This window comes from Hyperolius riggenbachi, chromosome 10 (genome assembly GCF_040937935.1).
Source record: "Hyperolius riggenbachi isolate aHypRig1 chromosome 10, aHypRig1.pri, whole genome shotgun sequence".
Classification (NCBI taxonomy): domain Eukaryota; kingdom Metazoa; phylum Chordata; class Amphibia; order Anura; family Hyperoliidae; genus Hyperolius; species Hyperolius riggenbachi.
In genome coordinates, this window is record NC_090655.1 from 87282241 (window position 1) to 87309693 (window position 27453).

General features: G+C 44.7%; 1 protein-coding gene across 2 annotated transcripts in view; it reads left to right on the forward strand.

Moving 5' to 3' along the window:
• SLC16A9 (solute carrier family 16 member 9) overlaps positions 1-27453 on the forward strand; it is a 111759-nt gene that overhangs the window by 46610 nt on the left and 37696 nt on the right. For both annotated transcript variants that reach the window (XM_068258365.1, XM_068258366.1), the window contains exon 3: positions 4556-4776. In XM_068258365.1, the coding sequence (XP_068114466.1) occupies positions 4581-4776 (196 nt within the window). In that variant the 5' untranslated portion in view covers positions 4556-4580. The remainder of the gene's footprint in view (positions 1-4555; positions 4777-27453) is intronic.

The window sequence follows — 27453 nt, forward strand, 5'->3', positions numbered from 1 at the left end:
CGCGATTGAAATTGCCGCGGCCGCAATTTCAATCGCGAAAATAGAGAAAACTAAAAGGTGTAGGGCGACGATTTAGGTGTCGCCAGAAAGAGGAGAAAGAGAGCTTTAAAATGATATCCAACTTTCCATAGTTACATTGTATTATACAGGGCGACTTTTTCTGCTGAATGGAGCTGCTGACACTAGGAAAAGTGTCGTCCTGTGTAATACAAGTAACTATGGAAAGATGGATATCATTTTAAAGCTCTCTTTCTCCTCTTTCTGGCGACACCTAAATCGTCACCCTACGCCTTTTAGTTTTCTCTATTTTCGCGATTGAAATCGATGCTGCGGCAATTTCAATCGCGAAAATAGCGAAAACTAAAAGGCGTAGGGCGGTGGTTTATATATCATTGGAAAGAGGAGAAAGAGAGCTTTAAAATGATATGCATCTTTCCATAGTTTCTGCACTGCTCGGAGTCCCTTTAAAGCACATCATGTTCATTTCATTTAACATCATAACATTGTGTCGATGTCCCAATATTTATGGACCTGACTGTGAGAGTGTTGACTAGGGAGAGGTAGCTGAGGGTGTTATTATTATTATTTATTGTATTTATAAAGCACCAGCATATTACGCAGCCTTGAATGAGACATCATGGCAAAACTTGAACCAGGGACCTATAGATCTTCAGTTGTATGGGGTGGGGGAGGCAGGTGAAGGTGTTAGGTTGGCAGGGGTGGTGGTGCGGAAAGGGGCTAGGTGAGGGTGTTAGGTTGGGGAGGCAGGTTAGGACGCTGTGTGGGGGGGAGGCAGGTGAGAGTGCTGGTTGGGAAGAGGTAGGTGAGCATGGAGTGTGGCTGGCCAAAGTAACTGGCTGGGGAGAAGGGAGAAGCAGATGAAACAGCAAATTGTGGCTGCACAGAGTGCATCTATGAGTTCATTCCGTAGCGAACAAGCAATGGGAGGGGGGTGTGGGGTCCATCAATGTTGTTTCTTGCAGACCCTGACCAGTCGGCTGGAGGAAGGAAGATGAATGTAATTTTATCCGCTGCTAGAGAGACTGTATATCACTCCATTAAACCCAAATGCTTAGTACTCCGGGCACAAGAACGTCAGTGTGATCCTCCAGCCCTGCCTCCCTGAGCTAGTATGCAATCACTGAAAGGAAGGTGGGGCTTACCAGAAGAAGCCAGGGGAGGACATTGTAGAAGTGATAAAGAGGAGGGCACTCCAGGGGGTGGAAACAAGGACTTTTCCAGCTCACAATATTTTAATCATCCTTTTGCCTGCAGAATTCGGCAATATATACCTGGAGCGGTTGCGACACATGGGTAGGGCGGCAAGGGATTAAAATAGAATCACAGCCAAGACATTCACAGTCTATTTTTATTTCTGCATAGAATGTTTTAGTTAGTCCATTTAGTTAGCTACTTTGAGTTTAAATACAGCAAGGAAGGTTAAAGTGAAATTCCACTATTGGTGAGAGACTAATTTTACCAATTTGTGTGGCGTGTGGCTGAAACTCTAGGAGCCCAAATCGGGCACGCAATGCTGGCGCCAAAACGATTAGTGCGGCACTGCACCGAAATCGGCTGGTTTTAATCTCCAACCCATTTGTTTTAACGAGTACTTGAACTCAGTGTGCGCTGGGGATACATCAGCATGCGCATATTGACTATGACGAAAGGGAGTAGCGGTCACAGAGCTGACCCAGCATACACCGCATGTGTGATGACCGGGTCAAAGGGTACCAACAATCTTAGGATACTGGAGCCATTTACAGGTGAACAGAGGGGGACCAAGCCACATGAGAAGTGCGGGAAGAGACTGCACACCTCCACATACACTAGTATAGTGTCCGATTGTCTACGGGTGTACAGCTGGTGCTTATTTTCAGGGGAGGGCTCATATTTTAAGCATGCTTGAAATATAAGCTAGGGATTATTTTTGGGGGAGGGCTTATTTTAGGGTAAACACAGTAGTCTAGAGACTTCCCCGATCTTCTTACACCCCTCTGTTTCTGCACTTGGTCCCTCTAAACATATTCAACCATGTCAAATATGTTGCATGCAGCCGACTTCTGTGTAAGAGAGCGGCTGCACTGTGCAGGTGTCAGTATGGCCCACGCCTGCGTAGCTGTTGCACATATTGGGTGGTTTTCTGGTTTTCTGTACAATTCGCTGTAAAGCTCACCTTAGGCAGCAAAAAACCTGCAGCCGCCCCTGTTGCAATGTTTTTTTTAATATTTTGTATTAATATAATGCTGACATCTTCCTCATAATAGAGCTTGTTGCTAACTGTACCTCAGAAACTCGCAATCTAATACCTAGCCTAGTTCAAGTTTTGGGGTAAGCTAATTAATGATTTTGTAAAATTCTTAGGGCCATATGCAATTCACTTTTTCACCTGAGTTTTCTCCTAAGAGATAATTTTTCATCTTCAATTTAAAATAACTTTTTAGCACTTTGCAATAGAAAAAGTACCAACAATTAGGTCAAAAATTACTGTAAAAATTATTTTGAGTATTTGTTTGCTTGCTGATGGCTTAAAAGGCATTTTATTTTAAGTTGTAAAAATATCACCTTGGTGAAAACCCAGGTGAAAAAGTGACATGCATATGGCCCTTAGAGAGTTCAAATTTTAATTTTTTTGCATCCACAGCGACAGTACACAAAATGCCCCCATCTTCATCCCCATACACGGCCAACCTCATCTCCTGTCTGTCTGCATAGGGAATTACTGTACAAACCAAGAAGTCTTGTGTTTCTCTTTTTACAGTCATGTCTAAAGAACTGTAGGTTCTGTTTTAAAGTGCATCTCTTAGTACTAGAATCTTTCTCAATTTAGGAGCCTCCTCTCCTCTCTGTGTTAACCAGATTAAATACCATCTGAGGAACACAGACAGGAGACTGGTTTGCTACTCAGGCCTTGTACTGACCTCATTTTACCTCCCTGCAGAAATTCTCAGCTTGTTCACACTACAACACAACACAGATAGTGATCGCCCTGGCGCTCCCATACCAGCAAATTGGTCAATTGCCCAGGGCTCTAGAGCCGGGGAGATGCTGCAAGTGAATAGTGGTCCCAGGGGCCCCTCTTCTCTGTGGCTCGGAGGCATGTACATTCTCACTTAACATGCTGCCGGGTCATGGAGAAGAGGCAGCCAAGTACACAGACTGATGGAGGAGCATGCCAGCTAGAGAGGTGAGTTTGCTCCGCTGCAAATTCTCTGAAGAGGTACGGGGAGAGGGAGTTGGGGTTAGGCCAGTGTTTCTCAAACCTGTCCTTGTGACTCCCCAACGGATTTGCAGGCAACCTCACCTATGCCCAAGTCAGCTAGGTGGATTCCATGTCAACAGGTGAGGTTACCTGCAAAACATGCACCATTGGTGAGTCACGAGGACAGGTTTGAGAAACACTGGGTTTGGCGTTGAGTAGGAAGTTTGTGCGTGGGGAGGGGGGGTAAGGTTAGGCGTCAGGTAGGAAGTTTGTGCGGGGCGGGGGGGTAGGGTTAGCTGTCAGGCAGGAAGTGGGGGTGTTAGGGATCAGTCAGGAAGCTTGTGCAGGGGAATGGGGGCGGTTAGGGTTAGGCACCAGGTTGGGTGTTTGTGCAGGGTGGAGGTTAGGGTTAGGCGTCAGGTAGGGTATTTGTGCGGGGGAAAGGGGGATGGTTAAGGTTAGGAGTCAGGGAGAGGGTTCTGTGTGAGAGTAGGCTTAGGTTTAGCAATAGTGAATTATCAGCATTTAATAACAATATTTTATACTTCATCCCCCGCGCACACGCCTGGCTCACTGGCCCCGTCCTCCAGTCCCAACTGCTGTCCGGGTCACATGCACAGTAGCAAAAAGCATGGACCCAGCTACATAGAGACAGTGCTATGCAGGGACACAAGGGTTTTATTATAGAGGAAAGTAAAATATAGCATTCGTCCTACATAATAAATCGCCACTCCTCCTGCTATTGCTGGGGTTCCCTGTAATCTAAAAATGATTTAAAAGGTCCCTCCAGGGGTAAAAGGTTGAGAAAGGCAGCTCTAAAGACATTTGCAGAAATGATCAAAATCATGTAATGCAAATTGTGTCTGGGCAGCACGGTGTCGTAGTGGTTAGCTCTCTCGCCTTGCAGCTCTGGGTCCCTGGTTCGAATCCCAGCCAGGGCACTATCTGCAAAGAGTTTGTATGTTCTCTCTGTGTCTGCGTGGGTTTCCTCCGGGCACTCTGGTTGCCTCCCACATTCCAAAAACATACGTATAAGTTAATTGGCTCCCCCTAAAAAAAAAATTGGCCCTAGACTACAGTACTTACACTACATAATATAGACATATGGCAATGGTAGGGATTAGATTGTGAGCTCCTTTGAGGGACAGTTAGTGACAAGAAATATATATACACTGTACAGCGCTGCGTAATATGTCGGCGCTATATAAATACTAAATAATAATAATAATATTAATTGTGTCTATTTACAGATTAATCACATGAGAAATATGCCCTTAAATATTAATTCTCTGGAAATGATACCTTTTCATTACATAAATAAAGATCATTTTTACCCATTTTTTTCTGTCACAGGACTTTAGACGGTCACTTCGTACAAATGACATATCAGAAGCCACCAGATGGAGGTTGGGGCTGGGTCATTGTCACCGCATCGTTCTTCATCCAGTTTCTGTGCTATGGCTCTCCACTGTCTGTTGGGGTCTTGTATGTGGAATGGTTGGATGTCTTTGATGAAGGGAAAGGGAAGACTGCGTGGGTTGGATCCCTTGCTGGCGGAGTGGGACTACTTGCAAGTAAGTTGGTTTTTACTCTTCTTTATTTAAGCTAAATTTTAACGTAAACCCAAGACGAAGCTTGGGTCAAAAAGGAAATACTTATGAGAAGGGAAGCTTCTGGAGGGTTCCCGGGTCCTCCTCAGTACTGCCAATGTTCACTGGGACACTCCAGAATATCCAGCCAAGTTCCTCTTCTGGTACAAGTGCAGCCCTGCTGCACCTGTACAAACGTGGCCACGCCAGCGCAGTAGCACAGAGCCACACGGACTTGAAGAGGAGCGATCAGATTTCTGACAAACCCTTGTCGGAAATCATTGGTGGGTCTGCAAGCAGCAATGGGGAACAGAAGGAACCCTCTACAGGATCCGGAGGTTACCCTCTCCTTACGTAATGAATTCCTTTTTGACCCAAGCTTCAGCTCTAAGTTTATACATTAAGAGAAACCTATGCTGAACAATAAATACCAGTAGTTACGAGACAAAAACCAGATTTGCAACGTATATTTTTCAATGATGCCCACGTCTCCAAAAGCAATAGTGTAGATCTGCGGAAAAAAATCTGACAGCAAGAAAGTAGGGGTTTTCTTTTTCTGTAACACTACCACCCCAATATACGATCTCTCTCTCTCTCTCTCTCTCTCTCTCTCTCTCTCTCTCTCTCTCTCTCTCTCTCTCTCTCTCTCTCTCTATATATATATACTATATACTATATATATATATATATATAGAGAGAGAGAGAGAGAGAGAGAGAGAGAATGTATGGATGAAAAAAAAAGTTCACAATTAATTGCACATTCTACTTTATATAATACAAAAACATTAAATTACATTGCATAAAATGGTCTGACAGACTATAGCCAAGGTGCGTTACACAAAAATGCCTGAGGCCTGGAACCCACAAGCAGCGCTTTTCTGAGTGCTTTGTGATTTGAAAAGCTCATGCTAATGTAATGCACTTGAGCAATGTGATGTTATAAAAATTCCCCACAGCATTGCATTAGCAAGAGCTTTTTCAAATCACTAGCGCTTAGAAAAGGCTGCTAGTGGGTTTGAGCCCCCAGGCCCATTTCCCAGCACAACCACTGTTTTTTCAAAGGCTCTACAGGAAGCTCACAATTTAATACAGAGGGTTTTTTTTCCAGCAAAAAAAGACCCATAATTGCTCATAATCAAACTTGAAGATCGACAGTAAAAAAGGGGGAGCATGTATAACGTCCTTGTTAAACAAAATCTCACACAGGTAATCTCCTATTCCATATTGTAACGATTGTGGAACTTTCTCCGTGATCAGCGCACAACACGTGCGCTGACACGGCGGAAATCCTCCACAAGCGTATATTTGCAGGCACCCAGCAAAAGGTGCTACGCACCTGTAGAGGGAAATTCCTGTCGGCAGATGGCGCTGGGGAGTGCAGAGGAACCAATCCTCTGTACCTCCACAAGTGCCAGACAGGAATTGTACGAAGCGCAGAACGCAATCGCAAGTGAGGCGATTGCGAATGAGATTGAGCAAAGGGACAGGTTGTATGTGTGTGCGCCAATCCAGTCGCCACCCCGCGACCGCGCACACACACAACAGCAGATATGAAATAGGAACACGATCGCGAGAGGTGCGATCGCCAGACGTGACACAAGGCAGATCAGAATAGAATACGAGGGTAGCAAAGGCACAGCAAATAATACAATAAGGAGATACGGAAAATAACAAACACTAGCTAACCATGAACACCGCACTCATTCGCAACAGTGCACGCGGTTATGCGCGGTCTCAATAGAGACAAGCACGCCTAACTAACCATCGACAGACAGACATGAAACAGAGGACGCGAGCGCTTGTTTAACGGTTACCTCACCGAGCCTCCAGCAAGCGTAGCAGACAAGACAGACACACGAAAACAGGGACAAGCGAGAGATAGGATCCACAGCACTAGCGAAAAGTGGCTAGCGCGATCCAGGTACAGAGTAGCAGAACAGAAGGATCCCCAGCGCTAGCGAAAAGTAGCTAGCGCGATCCCAGAAGACAGAACAGAAGAGATAGCTGGTAGCAACCGCTGCACCAGCTATACTCCAAGAACAGAGATTAGAACCATTTCCTGTCGACCACCTTTGGGGCAGGACAATGGCAACAGGCAAGACAAGACAGAACAGGCAATACAGATAATACAACCTGACTGGGCTAGAAGGGGAGCCTAAAGCAACCCCCAGGAATTAACTATACTAGATAGCAATGGCTGACACTCCAGCAGTGTCCATCAGGAACAGACCATGGAAAGGAAATGACCAGCAAAGCCTTCTGGGAAACATAAAGCTCTTATAGTGCCAGTCATCAAAGAAGGCAGGTAGGGGATTTGCATAACGAATGTATGCAAATTCCCCAGCAAGAGAACAGACCAGAAACTTGCAATGGAAAGACAGGTCTCTGTTCCAGAGACCTGCAGCCCACAGACTAGAGGAATGGACAAACAGCTGTCTGCCTGTGCAGCCAGCTGAGCAGATCATCACAGTACCCCCCCCCCCCCCTCTAGGGATGGATTCCAGACATCCCTCAAAACTGGTATCATCACAAAACTCTAACTGAAGACTCATGAAGGTCGGGGCAGCCCGACAAGGCCCAATTCCAGAGTCAGTCCATCCGAAACCGACCTCATCGGAAGCAGAAGCCACCGAAACATGCCCATCAGCACTACAAGTCTCAGCGTAACACCCATCAGGACTGTGGACACCAGAGAAGAAGCCATCGACACCCTCCAGACAATACCCACCACCACCTTCCAAGGAGCGTCCAAGAATACCAAACTTGCCGCAATACCTGTTCGAAGTGTCCCTTACAACACCAAAGCCATTGCTGATCGTATTCAGGGCACCAAGCAAAACCTTTCCCGGAATCTCCCAGAACACCTTGAAGCTCCGCAGAGATCCCAAGAAGCCACAACGCTCACCAGGCTCACATGTAGAACCACCAAGAACCCCTATGGAACCTATGATCATTCCAGACTCAAAATTAGTAGGACACTCATCAAGATCAGGACTTTCAGGGACCACTTCCGGGCATGCAAGCAGGCAGGCTATATCAGAACATGTCTCCACTGAGGAAGCATCTGAGTACGCTGGTAACCGAGGCACACTTGGGCTTTCTGGGTCACAGAGCACATCGGGGTACACTAGTACAGGAGAAACCTCAGGACATGTCGGGGAACTGCCAACCTCAGAGTCCGACACAACAAGACTAAAACCAGTACCGGGCAGAAAATCATCACGAGTAAAGGTCACAGGTACTGGTCTTTCAAAAGAAGACTCGGACTCAAATTCAGAATTTTCTGTAACTGTAATATCATCATTGACTACACATGACTGAAGCTCCACAAGAGCTGCAAAAGTAGTCAGCAAGGCAGCAATGCCTACTGAAGTGGGCAACACCTCAGAAGGACCTGGGGGGCAGGAGACATCTCCTACAAGTTCTGCACCCTTTGGGAGGAACTCGGAGACCTTTAGATCATCAAACAAGACCTCAGGAACATCATTTTTCAAGTTGTCTAAGAAGGATTCTGTACTATCCATGTTACAGGGCAAAACTGGAACTTTACTTTGAGAACAGGGCAGATGTCCCAGGGAAGGTTCCACCATAAACTGAGACTGAATTTCATCATCATGAGTGGAACGTACAGGAATATTCACTGGACCACACACTGACTCCCTAACTTTAATCTCGCTGCACCCAGAACTCTGCGTAGCAGTCAAACTAGCTTGCAACTCCAAAACTGCAGAAAGACAGGTAAAAATAGCAGCAATACCTAGACGAGCCTCTAGGGGCAGGGCAGGAGATATTGTACAAGGCAATATTGACTCATCCAGAGTACTGGGTGGAGAGTCAATACTTTCTTCAGAATCAGACTCGCAAATGTCAATGCAAGTGGACATCATGCCTTCATTTATGGTACAGGGCAGATTCAGAGAAAGCTTCTCTGGACAAGGCAAAGAAGCTTCAGCATCAGATTCGCAAAACCGAAGCGCTGTCTCACTCTTAGATTCGGCTAACAATGTCGAATCCGAGGAGTCAGAACGCAAAATTTGCGGATCCAAGATCGCTTTAGGTTGCGAAACTGACGCTTCCATATCGCAAACCTCCACGATCTGCGGAGCAGACTGCAAGGCATCTAGGACAGAAACACTGGAGCAACTGTCATCAGGCAACAGGCCTGCACAGGTGCGAACAGAATAAGACATAGATTCATTTGCAAAAGAAGTGGCGACAACAACAGGAGAAACTTTATTAGACACATCAATACTTTTCTTAAAGTTGCATACCTTAGGAATTTTCCCCATGGCAGGCTCACAAACGGACGATCTTAGAGAACCTGAGGGAAAAAATCTGTCTTCCTTAGACACAGGACCACACAGACCTTTTGCAGCCATACGTGCGGTGGCGACATCAGACCGCACTGGTTCAACTTCCACACAAGCAACTGCTCTGAACGACTTGCACTCAGACTTCAAACACTCAGTTGCTTTGGGAAAGGGAATGCATTCAAAACTCACTTTCTTTAAATCCAGAGGATTGGAACAATCGTCCGCTGACAATGTGTTTTTAGCAGATTGAAGCGCATGTAGTTCATCCAAAATCATTCTCCACACGTCAAACAGCGAAGTCACAAAGTCAGAGATACATTCACCAGTCTTGATTAAAGTGCACGCAGACTCAATGCACGCATACAAAACTGCTTCGTTTTTAGAACGGTAATGATTGCAAAACGATCTCCAATCACATTCCAATTCATAGACCAGGAGCTCGATCTCCCATTTCTCAAACGGGGGCTCCCATGCACACTTAACAAAGGATGAACAATCATAGTGCGCACAGTCTACAGATGGAACTGGAGCAGGAACGGAACGGGAATCTTTTACCTCTTTATTGGGATCAATTAATTGGTGTGTGTGTAATTCATCCAAAATGATCTGCCACACATACATCACCAGATCCACAACACACTCGTCACATTCATCAGAATCAATCAAAAGGCACACAGAGTCAAGACAATCGTTCAGGATAACCGCGCTTTTTGCGATGTAAAAATCGCAAAAGGCTTTCCAATCCAAATCAAATTCCTCCACCAAGGCCCCGATTTCCCATGAGGCAAAAGGCGGTTCGAACAACCCAGTATCTAAATAATCTCCATATGGGTGGGGATCAGGAACAAGTACAGATTTTTTAACTGCTTTAATATAGTGTGCGATCCTACCTATAGCAGGATCCACATAAGCTTTGGATTGGGGCAAAAAACCTGGAAACTGATCAGCAGATGCATTATAAACATCATTATCATACTGCATGGTTTTGCCCATTTCAGACTTGACAGAAATAACCTCTCTATCTGTGGTTGCCATGGGCAGCGGATCTTTCCGCTGGGAAGCCTTCCTAGATCTTTTACGTTTAGACTTAGAGGCTTTGGATGGCTGCTTTATGGATGAAAGAGTAGATGGAACAGCTGATTGAGCTGCTGACAACAACTCATTAAGGTGGTATGGTAATTGAGGTAAACTCAGCCAATTGTAAATTAAAAAGGCCAAGAATTCCAGGGGTCTTTGACTCAGGGTGGTATGATCTAACACATCATAACCCCACATTGACATTTCGCCCCCCAACAGAATGTAGACCATTTGGGGGGCCCAGGTAGACACTGGGGTGCATTGGAATTCAGGGTTCGCTAACAGTTTCGTACACTCAGACAAGAATTCGTCTGCTGATTCAGGTTCAAGTTTTTTAAATCTCTTAAAGGTACAAGAGCCATATTCGACAAAATCGTACAAATCGGAAATTCCGTCTACACTGGGGTTTTGGGTTGGGCTGGTCATTCTGTAACGATTGTGGAACTTTCTCCGTGATCAGCGCACAACACGTGCGCTGACACGGCGGAAATCCTCCACAAGCGTATATTTGCAGGCACCCAGCAAAAGGTGCTACGCACCTGTAGAGGGAAATTCCTGTCGGCAGATGGCGCTGGGGAGTGCAGAGGAACCAGCCCTCTGTACCTCCACAAGTGCCAGACAGGAATTGTACGAAGCGCAAAACGCAATCGCAAGTGAGGCGATTGCGAATGAGATTGAGCAAAAGGACAGGTTGTATGTGTGTGCGCCAATCCAGTCGCCACCCCGCGACCGCGCACACACACAACAGCAGATATGAAATAGGAACGCGATCGCGAGAGGTGCGATCGCCAGACGTGACACAAGGCAGATCAGAATAGAATACGAGGGTAGCAAAGGCACAGCAAATAATACAATAAGGAGATACGGAAAATAACAAACGCTAGCTAACCATGAACACCGCACTCATTCGCAACAGTGCACGCGGTTATGCGCGGTCTCCATGTGATAAGCACAATAGAGACAAGCACGCCTAACTAACCATCGACAGACAGACATGAAACAGAGGACGCGAGCGCTTGCTTAACGGTTACCTCACCGAGCCTCCAGCAAGCGTAGCAGACAAGACAGACACACGAAAACAGGGACAAGCGAGAGATAGGATCCACAGCACTAGCGAAAAGTGGCTAGCGCGATCCAGGTACAGAGTAGCAGAACAGAAGGATCCCCAGCGCTAGCGAAAAGTAGCTAGCGCGATCCCAGAAGACAGAACAGAAGAGATAGCTGGTAGCAACCGCTGCACCAGCTATACTCCAAGAACAGAGATTAGAACCATTTCCTGTCGACCACCTTTGGGGCAGGACAATGGCAACAGGCAAGACAAGACAGAACAGGCAATACAGATAATACAACCTGACTGGGCTAGAAGGGGAGCCTAAAGCAACCCCCAGGAATTAACTATACTAGATAGCAATGGCTGACACTCCAGCAGTGTCCATCAGGAACAGACCATGGAAAGGAAATGACCAGCAAAGCCTTCTGGGAAACATAAAGCTCTTATAGTGCCAGTCATCAAAGAAGGCAGGTAGGGGATTTGCATAACGAATGTATGCAAATTCCCCAGCAAGAGAACAGACCAGAAACTTGCAATGGAAAGACAGGTCTCTGTTCCAGAGACCTGCAGCCCACAGACTAGAGGAATGGACAAACAGCTGTCTGCCTGTGCAGCCAGCTGAGCAGATCATCACAGTACCCTCCCCCCCCTCTAGGGATGGATTCCAGACATCCCTCAAAACTGGTATCATCACAAAACTCTAACTGAAGACTCATGAAGGTCGGGGCAGCCCGACAAGGCCCAATTCCAGAGTCAGTCCATCCGAAACCGACCTCATCGGAAGCAGAAGCCACCGAAACATGCCCATCAGCACTACAAGTCTCAGCGTAACACCCATCAGGACTGTGGACACCAGAGAAGAAGCCATCGACACCCTCCAGACAATACCCACCACGACCTTCCAAGGAGCGTCCAAGAATACCAAACCTGCCGCAATACCTGTTCGAAGTGTCCCTTACAACACCAAAGCCATTGCTGATCGTATTCAGGGCATCAAGCAAAACCTTTCCCGGAATCTCCCAGAACACCTTCCGATCCCAGCGTTTCTTGTTACCATTGCTTTTCTTCCTCCATAGATGTTATTTTCTGCTTGTCGAGCTTATGCTCTGCTTTTCCTACTTTGGGATTCATGAGCCTAAAGGTGGCAACACACTATATAATGTTCTACATTTCAAAATCTGAACAATGTACCATACGTGTAAACTTTTTCCCCAATTATGAAAAAAAATTATTGAAAACTCAGAAAAAATGTCTTGCTTCAATCTACCACACAACATACAATCTTGCAAAAAAAAATAATAATCAGAAATTTCCGCTACTTCCGATCTAGAAAATTCTTCTTCTGACTTTGTCCTTTTTCCTGCTCAGTAACTTCAAAAATAGTGATGCTTTCGTGTAGCAGAACTCATGGCGTAACATGCGATCAGTTTGATCAGTTGACAAATTTGTAAAGCTCTGACGTGCTGTGACCACTTTTTGCTTCAGCACATGATCTTGACCTGCAAATAAACTTGACCTTTCCATTAGAAATAGCAATGTCCACTTTTTCTGTATTTCATCATAAAAACCTCTACATGTTATATCACTTACATTCATAGAATTTGGGCATCTGTGTTTTTTTTCCCTACACAAGAAACTGAGACATGTTTGTAGACCATTATGTAGTTCTACTTTGCTGAATATTGTCCTGGGAGTAAAAAAAGATCTAAAGCACATAGCAACTATTGAGGTAAAACAAATCTAGAACACTTAATTATCTCGTTCATTGCATTGGCCTCATTACTGTCATGCTAACCATTGTCTTCCCATTCTTGAAATATAGAAAAGAGGTGAAAGGCTAAGAGGTCACAAGTGTGGCATAGTTTTAACTACCCATGGTCCAGAATGGGTTGAGCTGTGTTAATTATTTTATATGACATTTTGGCACTTCTGTTTCTTCTTGCATTACTGCTCCATCCTTGGTGGAAAGCTGTTCCCTTACCCACCCAGAGACGGACTCTTAGCCCAAGTGGAAATAAGCAATTGTAGAAGTATACTCACAAACGTAAGTCATGAAGAGTGACCACTACCTGAGCAGGTGGGGAGAAAAAGACTGACCCCACTCGGGTTAAGAGTCCATCTCTGGCTGGGTAAGGGGACAGCCTTCCACCAAGGGTGGATCAGATCAAAAAGTCATTAAATAATTAAAACAGCTCAACCCATTTTTTTTTTTAAAGAGAAACTCCGACCAAAAATTGAACTTTATCCCAATCAGTAGCTGATACCCCCTTTTACATGAGAAATCTATTCCTTTTCACAAACAGACCATCATGGGGCGCTGTATGACTGATATTGTGAAACCCCTCCCACAAGAAACCCCTCCCACAAGAAAAGTTCGAACTTTTGGCAGTTTCCTGTCTGTGAATCTTGTTGCATTGTGGAAAATAGCTGTTTACAGCTGTTTCCAACTGCCAAAAACCATGCAGCAGCTACATCACCTGCCAACAGTAAAATGTTCACTGGAGTTCCTCTTTAAATGCCTACGGTACAAAACTCAGCTGTCTAAAGACAGCTGAACTCTCAAAGTGAGCAGGAAGTGATAAATGAAAAAAAAAAAAAAGGCTCTGGTTTTAAGGGAGGCCGTCCATCCTAAAGGAGTTAAAAGGTGAGTTAAGGCTGGTTTCACAGTGGGACGTTACAGGTGCACGTTAGTGCAGCCTGTAATGCACCCCACCGCACAGCAATGAAAAATCAATGGGCCGTTCACAGTGCCCACGTTGCGTTACACAGTAACGCTGCGCCATTACACAACGTACTGCATGCAGTACTTTGTAAGCGGCAGAGCCGCGTTAGACTGCTTGGACATGCGCAGTAATGTTGGGGAGGAGCGGAGAGCGGCCAAGCACATGGCTAATTAATATTCACTGCACTCAGTGACGTGCAGTGTTTACTTCCTGGAGCGGCCGCTCTGTGCGGCTATTGGCCGGGCGGGACCACGTGATGCCGCATGCGTCCAAGAGTGCGCATCACGGCATCACGGACGCCAGAGTAAGCTGCACAATGCGGCTCGCTCTGACGTCCACATCAGAGAGCACCAGGCATTGCGTTAGGGGCACGTTATGCGACCATAACGTCCCCTAAAACGCAACGTCCTGGTGTGAAACTAGCCTAAGGGTGGACTGGCCGCTCAGAGGAGACCACTTAAAGATGAGAAAATTAATAATAATATTATTTTATTAAAATTGGAAAACGATTATCTGTATAGCAGTGCATTTCTTGGGGTGAAACCCGCTTCCTCAGGTAACTATATACAGTGGTGTGAAAAACTATTTGCCCCCTTCCTGATTTCTTATTCTTTTGCATGTTTGTCACACTTAAATGTTTCTGCTCATCAAAAAACGTGAACTATTAGTCAAAGATAACCTAATTGAACACAAAATGCAGTTTTAAATGATGGTTTTTATTATTTAGTGAGAAAAAAAAACTCCAAATCTACATGGCCCTGTGTGAAAAAGTGATTGCCCCCCTTGTTAAAAAATAACTTTACTGTGGTTTATCACACCTGAGTTCAATTTCTGTAGTCACCCCGAGGCCTGATTACTGCCACACCTGTTTCAATCAATAAATCACTTAAATAGGAGCTATCTGACACAGAGAAGTAGACCAAAAGCACCTCAAAGGCTAGACATCATGCCAAGATCCAAATAAATTCAGGAACAAATGAGAACAAAAGTACTGTAATTGAAATCTATCAGTCTGGTAAAGGTTATAAAGCCATTTCTAAAGCTTTGGGACTCCAGCGAACCACAGTGAGAGCCATTATCCACAAATGGCAAACACATGGAACAGTGATGAACCTTCCCAGGAGTGGCCGGCCGACCAAAATTACCCCAAGAGCGCAGAGAAAACTCATCCGAGAGGCCACAAAAGACCCCAGGACAACATCTAAAGAGCTGCAGGCCTCACTTGCCTCAATTAAGGTCAGTGTTCACGACTCCACCATAAGAAAGAGACTGGGCAAAAACGGCCTGCATGGAAGATATCCAAGGCGCAAACCACTTTAAAGCAAAAAGAACATTAAGGCTCGTCTCAGTTTTGCTAAAAAAACATCTCAATGATTGCCAAGACTTTTGGGAAAATACCTTGTGGACCGACGAGACAAAAGTTGACCTTTTTGAAAGGTGCGTGTCCCGTTACATCTGGCATAGAAGTAACACAGCATTTCAGCAGAAGAACATCATACCAACAGTAAAATATGGTGGTGGTAGTGTGATGGTCTGGGGTTGTTTTGCTGCTTCAGGACCTGGAAGGCTTGCTGTGATAGATGGAACCATGAATTCTACTGTCTACCAATAAATCCTGAAGGAGAATGTCCGGCCATCTGTTCGTCAACTCAAGCTGAAGCGATCTTGGGCGCTGCAGCAGGACAATGACTCAAAACACACCAGCAAATCCACCTCTGAATGGCTGAAGAAAAACAAAATGAAGACTTTGGAGTGGCCTAGTCAAAGTCCTGACCTGAATCCCATTGAGATGTTGTGGCATGAACTTAAAAAGGCGGTTCATGCTAGAAAACCCTCAAATAAAGCTGAATTACAACAATTCTGCAAAGATGAGTGGGCCAAAATTCCTCCAGAGCGCTGTAAAAGACTTGTTGCAAGTTATCGCAAATGCTTGATTGCAGTTATTGCTGCTAAGGGTGGCCCAACCAGTTATTAGGTTCAGGGGGCAATTTCTTTTTCACACAGGGCCATGTAGGTTTTGAGGTTTTTTCTCACTAAATAATACAAAACATCATTTAAAACTGCGTTTTGTGTTCAATTAGGTTATCTTTGACTAATAGTTAACGGTTTTTGATGAGCAGAAACATTTAAGTGTGACAAACATGCAAAAGAATAAGAAATCAGGAAGGGGGCAAATAGTTTTTCACACCACTGTAAGAGAGTTAGGCCCCTATGCAATTCATTTTTTCTCCTGAGTTTCTCCTAGGAAATATTGTTTCATCTTCTCTTCAAAACCTCTTTCCAGAACTCTGCCATTGAAAAAGTACCAAAAAATACGTGAAACAGTTCTATCAAAATTATTTTGAGTATTTTCTTGCTTGATGGTTTAAAGCAGGGGTCAGGAACCTTTTTGGCTGAGAGAGCCATAAACGCCACATATTTTAAAATGTAATTCCCCGAGAGCCATACAATATTTTTCAAACTGGGACAGTAGGGCTCACGTCCCTGTTGCCATGGTAATGTGTATACAGTTGATCCTTCGGGCAGCGGAAGTGTCAGACACGTCTTCAGCTTCTCTTGGGTTTCAGCAACATCAGCAATTTCCCCGAGAGCCAGACAGGAGAAATACCGACTAACAGCTTGTACAATTAGCTAGCTGACTTGGGGGTTGATTCACTTTGTAGGACGAGATTCCCGCACTTTGGCCCAATAGGCTGCTTGTCAAGTGACAGACAGCCTATTTAGGCCAATGAAAGTGTGAGGATCTCGTCCTACAAAGTCAATGGACATGGCAGGGTCCAGAGTGGCCAGTGGGACAATTGGAGCAGCCGTTTTGGTGGGAGTGGGAGTAAGTTAGTAGTGCATGCTACAGCAGTAGTGTGCCTACTTTGAAAATTGTACTTGCGCTGTCACACTAAGCTGCGCTGCTTGAGCAGTGTAGCTTAGTGAATCAACCCCTACTGATTTGTCTGTGAGCCAGATGCAGCCATCAAAAGAGCCACATCTGGCTCCCGAGCCATAGGTTCCCTACCCCTGGTTTAAAGGCATAATAATGATTCAGTGTGAAAATATCACTTCCCATTGTCATTTAGGTGTTAATAAATTACAGAATGGCTAGATGGTTCACGATATTTGCCCCATACTTACAACACCACAGTCTCATCTTAATTCTTCCATCACATAACCACCAGCTGTGTATAATATTCTATGAAGAATAGTCAGTTTGGCATGGTTGCCTGGTGCCTTCTTCAGCTGGTGATGCCCTAGGCCAGGATTTATCAACCAGGGTTCCCTGGAACCCCAGGGTTCCTTGGGTACTCTGCAGGGGTTCCATGGCATTTTCCCCCATTGTGGGGATGTATAATGGAGCTCACTATAATAGGTGGTACTGTAACAAGAAGCACTAAATTAGGGGCTTAGGATGCAGTATAATTAGTGGCAGTGTAATAGGGGTAGCGAAATAAACAGCCACACATACTTTTAAAGACCATGCCTCCTGCAAAATAAATGCAGGGGTTCCTCGAAATCAAAAAATTGTTTGCAGGGGTTACTTGAGATCCAAAAGCTATTTGCAGGGTTCCTCCAGAGTAGAAAGGTTGAGAACGGCTGCCCTAGGCAATAGCATAGGTTACCTAAACTTCAACATGGTCCTGGGTTTCCTTTCAATTATATGGTTGATATAAGGTTGCAGGTATCTTTCTTCTGTTAATCTGGACAATGGTACAATAAAGTGCTGCTAATTTTATGTATCTAGTATTTATTAATCTGGTTAATGGTTATGAACACTCAATATAGGAGTGTTTCTCTAAAGACCATTAGAACTGACAAGGCTGGGTGACAAGGTTTACAGAGGCATCAGAAGTATTCCCTGAAATACACAATTCTTCCTAGTTTTGTGATTGGCTGGATTGCTAAAATAGCTGCACACACACTAGATTATCAGCCTTTTCCAAGCTTCTTATGGAGTACCCTGAGTACCCCAACCACCAAAGCAGGATCATCCACCAAGCAACTTAGGCAGGTGCCTAGGGCCTAGTGGGTATCAAGGGGCCCACTTTCCACCTTCTTTGACCTCTCTCCACTTCAAAAAGAGCCTCCAAATCTACTACCCATTACATCTTAATCCTTCTCTGCCACCCACTACCAGTGTAAAATAAAAGCCATTTAAAACTGTAACTTGTAAAGGTGCCGTTCATGTGGATCTCTTTTTTCCAGCAACCAAAAGAGCCTTTAGACAGTTTGCCCGTACTTAATGATACACTCACTTAATAGACTGCAGAATTTGTTACATTCTAATCACCCAGTTTCACAGTTGGGTGAACAATTTTACTGAAAACTAATCCAAACAGAGTGGTATTCAAACTTCTAACTTCTTATTGAGTATTTGTAGAGACACGATGATCTAAACCTGCTAACTGGAATGTACAGGGCAAAGTGTACTTCACCTACTGTTTCACCATGGTAACCAGTGTATTCTGTTGGACGAGGTGACTGCTTCAAGGTAAATTCATATGAGAACAGCACAGGGGATAAATATATACTCTACATCCTTTCTCAACCTCCATTCCATAATCATGAGACCTGCTTATAACAAATGCAACAACCATTACCACCCCAAAGATGACAGGTGCAGTGACAATAGTCCTCTGAATAACAACTGCAGGAACCATGAGCCTCCAATGACAAATGCAGCAACAACCTATATGGTCCCATTATAAAAAGAAGTCTACCCTCCCCCTTGTAATCAGTATAACATCTTGCTCATTAAGAACAAGAGCAGCCCAAGTGTGATCTCATTTAGTAAGTAGTTAGTGTGCTCCTTTTACAACAGTGGCCCCAGTAACCCCATTTATAAGGGTTTCCCATGTACCTTCTTATACGTGGTCCCATAAACACTGGTGTTTGAACCTGTAATAAAATATAAAACCACCATACTTAAGGTGGCCATAGATCTCTCGACTTGGTGGCTAATCGACCATGTGATTCGATAATTATTATCAATTATTATCGGATGAAAGTTTGATGCCATCAAGAGCATGCCAGATCGGGTAGAAATTGGTTGCATGTATCGATCCGACATGCGGGAAAATCTTGGGCTGGTGTGAAATGTTAGATGGACCCCCCAGTGTCCATGCATTAATATTTTACCTGTGTCACGCGGTCCCTCACGTGCCCTCTGCTGTTTCTGCACTCTTCTTCCTCATTGACACCCCATGTGGTTGCCGGCGCATTGCACCCCACATGCAATACAGCGGCAACCATGTGAGAAGCTAATGAGGAAGGACAGTGAGGAGACAGTGGCGGACACTTGAAGGACAGCTGGTAGGTAAAGTATAATGCACAGCCACCGGGTGGTCCAACTAACATCTGAAGGGACGTGGCTGAGGGCAACGAGGTAGCGTCACAAGGCCGATTCCCGAAAGATTTTATGGTGAAATCGATCAGGAATCGGCCTTCAGTTTATGGCAGCCAACAGATCTCTCTCCGAGAGAGATCTGTCTCTTGGTCGATTGGCTGTCAAAATTGTGTGATATATGGCCACCTTTACCCTTCCTTAGGTCCCTCCTTAGATCTGACACCATGAACCCTACTAAGGTCATTAACAACTACTGCAGCAGAAACATTAGCTACTAAATGATTAGGTACACACTAAATCATCAGGAAGGTAAAAACATCTACAAATCTTTTCTTAGCAATACTTTGTTAGGGACAAAATATAACTGGAGACTTTATCCAACACGCTGCTAGGAACATTACCACCACATACCAGGTGATTATCCACAACATACCAGGTCCATTGCCCACCACAACACCGGGGACATCAACTACTACACTGTCAGGGACAATTACCACTACTTCACCAAGAATACACCAGACTTTAGGTGTATTAACTCATATATGGTTATTATTATTTTGTGTTTATATAGCACTGTCATCTGCAGCACTACACAGAAAACATAGTCATGTCACGAACTGTCACTCAGAGGAGCTCACAGTCTAATCCCTACCATAGTCATAGTCTACCATAGTCCAAGGTCAATTAACTTATCTGTATGTTCTTGGGATATGGAAGGAAACCAGAGTGCCTGAAGGAAAGCCATGCAAACACTGAGATATCATATAAACTCCATGCAAATAGTGTTCTGACAAGATTTGAAACTGGGGCCCCAGTGCTGCAAGGTGTGGCCGGCACTGTGGTATTATTGTTAAGTATAAGGCTCTGTTCCCACCTGCTGCCAGATCACGGGGGGCCAGCGGGAGCGGACAGTGTAGTGTGTGCTCTGATGGTCCAAAGCGGTCCGGCTGGAGCTGAGGGAGGATGCACTCCTGCATAGGCTATATGGGGGAACGCATCTGCCTGCCCGGTATTATCGCGGACTGCACAGAAGTGCGACCCGCTTACTGCATAAGATCCTGTGGATCTGTTGCAGTATGACAAGTGTGAATGGCTGCTATTTATGAAATTGGAGCCGTTTACTGTCCATTTAGTGATGACCGGAGAACGGACAAAGTAGGGTCAGAGCCTAATATTCTGACTTCTTATGCAACACTTTACAGAGTATAGAGAACAATTCACACACTGTCCATCAAATGAGTTTAAGGGGAGGAAATAGGGTAGGAAACCATTTAACCTATCACCTATTACTTTGAAGATGGCAGGCAGCAGCGGTTCACTAATCTTTGCAGCAAAGGTGCAGGGGTTTGTAGTGGTACTACACAATAATGTAAAATATATGCTTTAGCTCATCACCCTGCTCACTTAAAGTGTAACAGAGATGACATGTGACATGGTGAAATAGACATGTATACAGGGCCGGATTTGTACTTTTTACCGCCCAAGGCCAACTATACTGTCTGTATGGTTGTTATCTCTGCGTGCCCGCCCCCATGAGAATTCTACTTACTTTCCATCATTGGATGTCACAGACAATAACTATTTTAGTAATATGCGTATAGATTATAAATTATGTTTTGCTTAATAACTTTTATGTTATGTTTGCCATCTCATTAATGATGGACCCATTGTGTCACCATAAGAGTTAGGCTGATGTATACCGGGCAGGATAGAGCTTACAGGTCTTGCAGGGCCTACACAAGTACAGAACAGAGAGTTCAAAGGTTTAAGCTGTCTTTGTAGATAGGATGGCTGCAAAGAACAGCTTTACTGCTCCTCACTGAGCCGCCCCTAAACTTCTGGTGCCCTAGGCCATGGCCTATGTGGCCTTGCCAGAAATCCGGCCCTGCATGTATATACAGTGGCAAGCATACAGACACTTATGCTGAGCTCCTTTTCTTTTTTCCCTGCCTGAAAGAGTTTATAATTAGCTATGGAACTGACAGTTTTTCTCCTGTCAGGACTAAGGCCCGGTTCACATTAGCGTTTCGTGCCAAACCTGTCAGTTCCAACGGATCCGTTGTCCGCTCGAACGGATCCGTTGCGGACCGGTGTAAATCAGTTTCCAGTCCGTTTCAGTTCCTTCTGTATCCGTTTTGCATACGTTTTATGTCAGTTTCTGTTTTTAAAGGGGAAGTTCTAAAATTAGCATTAAAGATAAGCTATATATACCCCAGAGCTCTGAATGATCTGTAAATACATTGTGGTCATTGTTGAGGAGAGAGCTTGCTGTTTGGACAATGGATCCAGTGCATTTCTACAGCTTCTGGCTTGGAATAGCCTCGTTTTTAATTTTCACCTACTACTATGTGGGATGAAAGCCAGCTGTTCGCAGGAGATGGTGGGTGCACCCACTACTCCTTGAAAGACAGAGGAAGGGACAGTTCAAGACACTGTACCAGGACCTGAGACAACACCCAGAAAATGTTACAGCTACTGCCAGATGTCCATATCCCTGTAAGTATCCATACCTACCCACCCCAACCCCACTCTCCCCACAACACCTTACCCCACAGCAAACTCTTTCCAGTTCTATAACCCTTTATACCTCTTGTCACAGGTTTGATACCCTCCTGAAGATGGCGAGGAATGACCTCAGGAAGAAGGATACCAGTTTTCAGTAGGCTGTCAAACCAGAGGAACAGCTAATGATCACTCTAAGGTTAGTAACAACAACTCCAACATTTTTTTTAAACCAAAATGAAAAGTTTTATTACAAAACCTATCAACAATTGAAAAATAAATAACAAAGCTTCCAACTTGGAAGTGAACACAACAGTCTTCCAACGTGGAAGAGAGAAAAAAAATTCAATTTTTAAAAAACAGAACATAAACCGTGGGCACAGAGTCCCTTGGGCATCACATTCTAAACCTGACCCACATGGACGGCAACATGCCATGCCAAGGCCAAAGGAACAAGGCTGGTAGCCGGGTTGGGCCGAGCCATGACATGTTGCGGTTCCTAGGGGACAGGTTCTGAAGGCCACGTCCAAGGGGAGGGCTTAAGAAGCACAACTTTCTTTTTCAATTGTACAATTTTGGGTCTGACCCTGATCCAAGAAAAAGGTTTGGTGTAGATGGTTGGTCAGGAGTGTCAGGGGTAGTAACGGTTGAACTGCTAGAACCTGTTCCTAATTGGGTGTACCTTCGGTCCTCAAATGCACTCCCTCTATACCCTTGGTAGGTTTGGAAAGGGGATTGCCAGGTTGTAGGTGGCCTAAACACTGGTGGTTGGGCCTGAAACTGTGGTTCCATGTGTGATTTGACAGCTTCTAGAAGGCTGTAGTGGCATGACAGCATACTTCCTACTTCCACTGTGGACTTTGTCCACCAAGGGAAGAAGGGACATGAGGGTGTGGTAAGCTGGGTGCCCTTGATGTCGCATGACTTCTGCACTATGGCTTTGCATTTGATGTATCTGCTGCTGCAATTGCTATACTTGGTTGTGGTGCCGCTGTTGGATTTGGTCAAACTGTGCACGATATTCATCATGCAGCAGTTTTACTTCATCCTGGTAGTGCCTGTGCACCACGTCTAGCGACACGATATGAAGCCGATAGTCCTCTATCAGGTTGCTTCTGTCTCCATCCTGCATGTGCATGGTAATGATGGATTCTTGGCTTCTGAGGATGCTAAGTAGGACTGACACTGCACCCGACATCTCTGCCTCAGTCTCCCTTCTTGTGGGTACAGGAGCAGCTCTCCGCCTCCTTGGAGCTGGAGAGGGTTTCTGCCTCTGAGGTTTGGAATCTACGGGCTGGGCAGCACTAGTGGATGGTGCCGGTGCCTGTGGAGTGTCCTGGACAGTGTTGGTTGGGTTAGGATCAGGGCCAGGGTCCTGAGGAGGGAGGGTCAAGTCCTCAGTTTCGGACCACCTGGAGTCTACGGAAACCTGCCTACTGGCAGGTGGTGGCAAATAGTCCGTGTCCAGCACAGGGTCATCAGCAATGTCCTCATAAATATCTTTGTCACTGTCCCCAATATCAACGACCTCCCGATCCGTGTCGAGGTCCTCATCCTCCTGAAAATTATCTTCAGTCTTGTAGATAATACAAAGGAAAATGTTACCATAATATACAGCGTGTTGTTGTTGTTGTTATCATCATATACCGTGTTTTTACGAAAGGTAAAAGTAGTTAAACTTACACTCTAGCCTCCACAGAAGTTTTCAAGAACGCCAGCTGACGTGCGTAACAATAGGGTGCCCTTTTGGAGGATTCACTTCCACGCCTTTGTTCTTTGTGCTGAATTCTCAGTTCCTTGACATAGGCATCACGTACACTGTGCCATCAGGTCTTGTATTTTTCAAGTGCAAAAAATAATAAATGTATTATTTCTCTCTTAGGTTCATGGCAACTGGGCAATCCTACACATCTCTACACATAACCTTCAGAATTGGGAAGAGTACGGTGGCAGGCATCATAGTGAGGACCTCCAAAATTATCTGGAGAAGGCTGAGGGCCACATATATGCCTGTTCCACACACCACAAAATGGGAGGAGATCTCAGACCGCTTCTGGATAGAGTGTCGGTTCCCGAATTGTGTAGGTGCGATTGACGGAAAGCACATCAGGATCCAGAAACCGTTGAGGAGTGGCAGCCATTACTTCAATTACAAAAAGTACTTTAGTATTATCCTAGTGGCAGTGGCTGATGCGGACTACAAATTTGTATACATAGACGTAGGGTCATGCGGGAGTGCCAGTGACTCCGTCATATTTCAAAACACCACACTGTACCACCGGCTGGAGCAAAACCAACTGCACCTATCCGCTGAGAAACGAGCACAGAGCATGTGTGTCCTGAGCCGCAGGCAAGCAGTAGTGTGCCTGCGGCCCAGACACACGTGGTTGGGACACGGGTAGTGGGTGGGACAAGCGGGCAAGCAGTCGTACGCCTGACACACGTGGTTGGGACAAGGCCTGCATGCTACATAATTACTATGAAACCACCACCCACACCAAAAAAAATCACACAGCTGCAACACATCACACCCTCCCAACATCCATTGTAAACATACCTTGAGCACTTTTCCGCTTCCGATTCAGTTCATCGAATCCTTTCGCATAAGTTTTGCAGATGTCCACCCACAACCTTCTGCACTTCCAGATGTTATTGTGTTCTGGGTGTCCCTTGTCCCAGAGGGCAGGTTGCCCTGCACTTGGACAATCAGGTCCTCGATGCTGTGTGGCCTTATGTCTTCCATCTCTTTCCAGAAATCCACAAACTGGGATGGATCCCACTCCTGCAGCACTTCCAGGCCCATGTGCCAAACAAACAAGCCAAGATGGCCGCTGTACCATAGAGCTGTATCATAGAGAGTACACAGGAAAGCAGCTAGAAAGGTCAGTTTTTATAGCCAGTGTGTTGTTCCGTTCCGTTTTTCATTGGTTCCTATTGCCCTGCAAAACCTTCTGTTTCAAGTCCGCAGGGAGCAACGGTCTGGAAAATTAGGGTCTGCAGCATTTTTTCAATCCGGGGAACGGAACATACACAACGTATCCATATGAACGGACGGATATGTACGGCCCCATAGATTAACATTGAAACTGTTCGCGTCCGTTCCGTTTGTACAGTATACGGTCGGTTACGCAAAAAATCGCTAATGTGAACCGGGCCTCAGTGGGCTCAGGCTCGGTTCACATCTGCATTTGCTGAACGGACAAAAAAAATGCAACAGGACCCAATTTTCCGGACCGTTTCTCTCAACGGAACGGAAATGGAAGGTTTTGCAGCTACATAGGAACAAATAGAAAACTGACAGTTTACAGCACGCTGGCAGTAAAAACGGGCAGTCTTTACCTGATCCTGATATACCTTGGCTTTTTACTTTGAGAGGAAAAGATAAAAAAGTCAGTAGTTCATGTATTTTTTACTCTGGGATTCTTGAGACACTGCAATTGAGCAGAGACTATGAAACATTAACTCTGCTTTGTAAATATTTATACATAAAATAAAACCTTGAGATATCTAAAACAGTTATTTTTATCTCATTAGTTTATTTTCATCTTTGGTTCACTTTAAGGGCTATCCACACTTTGCGGGTATTTGTTGCTTTTTTTTTACAAGAAATTTTGTTAGCGATTATGAATAAAAAATTAAGTTCATTTACCTGAAAGTGTATCAAATAAACATCAAAATCGTGCACCATTTTTCATGCAAAATGCTATTTTTCTGCATTTGCATTGATTTGCATTGATACACGAATTGAGCAACGCATATACAAGAAAGCAGGCCTGCTGTCCAAATTTTAAACGCAGAAAAATGGCAAAACTCTAACCGCATACAAACACACAAAAAATGTGATGCTATTTGAATAAATAAGATGTGCAGCGATTGTGGGGTCATAAAAACGCAAAACACACGCAAAATCTAACAAGTGTGAACCTTACACATTGACAGTATCAGAATTGTGTGCTGGCCAACAGTATCCAGACTGCGAGTTTCTTACACAAAAGGTGGAGAACGAAAACTAGCTACAGAATCCTAGCAGCTCAAGCACTAAGCTCACAATGTTTACACAGAAATTCTTGCCAAGATTAATGTAGGTTATCTGAGGCATTAGAAGGGATTCAAAAGTTGGTTTTAAAGAGGAACTCCAGTGAAAATAACGTAATAAAAAAGTGCTTCATTTTTACAATAATTATCTATAGATGATTTAGTCAGTGTTTGCTCATTGTAAAATATTTTAAATCCCTGACTTATATTCTGGCATTACATGGTGACATTGTTACTGCTGGCAAGTGATGTAGCTGCTGCTTGCTGTTTTGGCAGTTGGAAACAGCTGTAAACAGCTATTTCCCACAATGTAACAGGGTTCACAGATAGGAAACTGCCACAAGTACCTCGGTACTCAGAGCTTCTTGTCGGAGGGGTTTCACCACAATATCAGCCATACAGCGCCCCCTGATGGTCTGTTTGTGAAAAGGAATAGATTTCTCATGTAAAAGGGGGTATCAGCTACTGATTGGGGTAAAGTTCAATTCTTGGTCGGAGTTTCTCTTTAAAGGAATACTATAGTCATTTTTTGATCAATATTTTCTTTTAAAACTTTACGAATGTAGGTTTTGTAATTTTGCTTACTTTGTTTTACACGTGTTAAATATGGAATGAAGCCTGGTTACTTTCTGAGAGACCATGCTTAGCTCTGAAGTAAATAGATGCACATCTTTGCATTCACTTGTTCAGAAGATGAAAGATTTCTGGACTTAGTGGAAAGATACACACCTTTAAATTCCGTCACCTGATCGGATCGGGACTGGATCCCTTAGGAGACAGTTTGTAGGTCAGTAAATTTAAAGTAGGTTAGGAGTAGGGTGATCATTTAGGGTTAAGGCAAGAAACTGGGTTAGGTCAGGGTTAAGAGTACTTTTGCACGCTTTGCAGTTCTCGTCCCTGCCACAGCTCGTTGCAGTGGCCATTAGACTCTATGAGACTGCTCACAATACTGGTGGTGTAACGCAATGCAACAGAAGCGCTTAGATCAATGCAAAGGCTGCAGTGCATTGCCGAGAGGTATGAGCGGTACCGCTCAGAGGGCGATTGCATTGCAGTCAATGGCACAGCGACAGTGTTCAGATTGTTGCGGTGCGAAACGCATGCGCATAGAGGCAAAGTCGCGTGATGCACTTCCTGGCTGGAAGTGTGCACGTGACCGAGGGAACACATCCGAGGGAACACATGCGAGTGACATCTGCGTACACAATCGTGGGGCGGTAACAGATTTCCCTTCCGCTATCTTCCGCAGGGCCAAAACTGCATGCAATGGTGCCATGCGGTGCCATGCATTATAGAAGGTTCTCATTTATCAAATTATAGATGAATGGAAAACAAGTTTGTTTCAGTTGGACTTTGACTTTCTGTATTCAAGAAAACTTTAGTTACTTAGTTTAGTGAGTAACCACCTTCTAGAATACAAGAAGAATAGGTCCAGCCAAACAGATTACTATTCCTTTGGATGTAGAAGACAAACAGCACAATATTCATCTATACTATAGAGTAATGGTCCTGAGGAATTCTACTTCCACCCATTATACCTCTATCTAAATGATAATTGTAGCACTAAGACTTCAGTTATCATCTCAGTGGATTGTAACTACTGTGTGGTTTGAAGCCATAAAACTA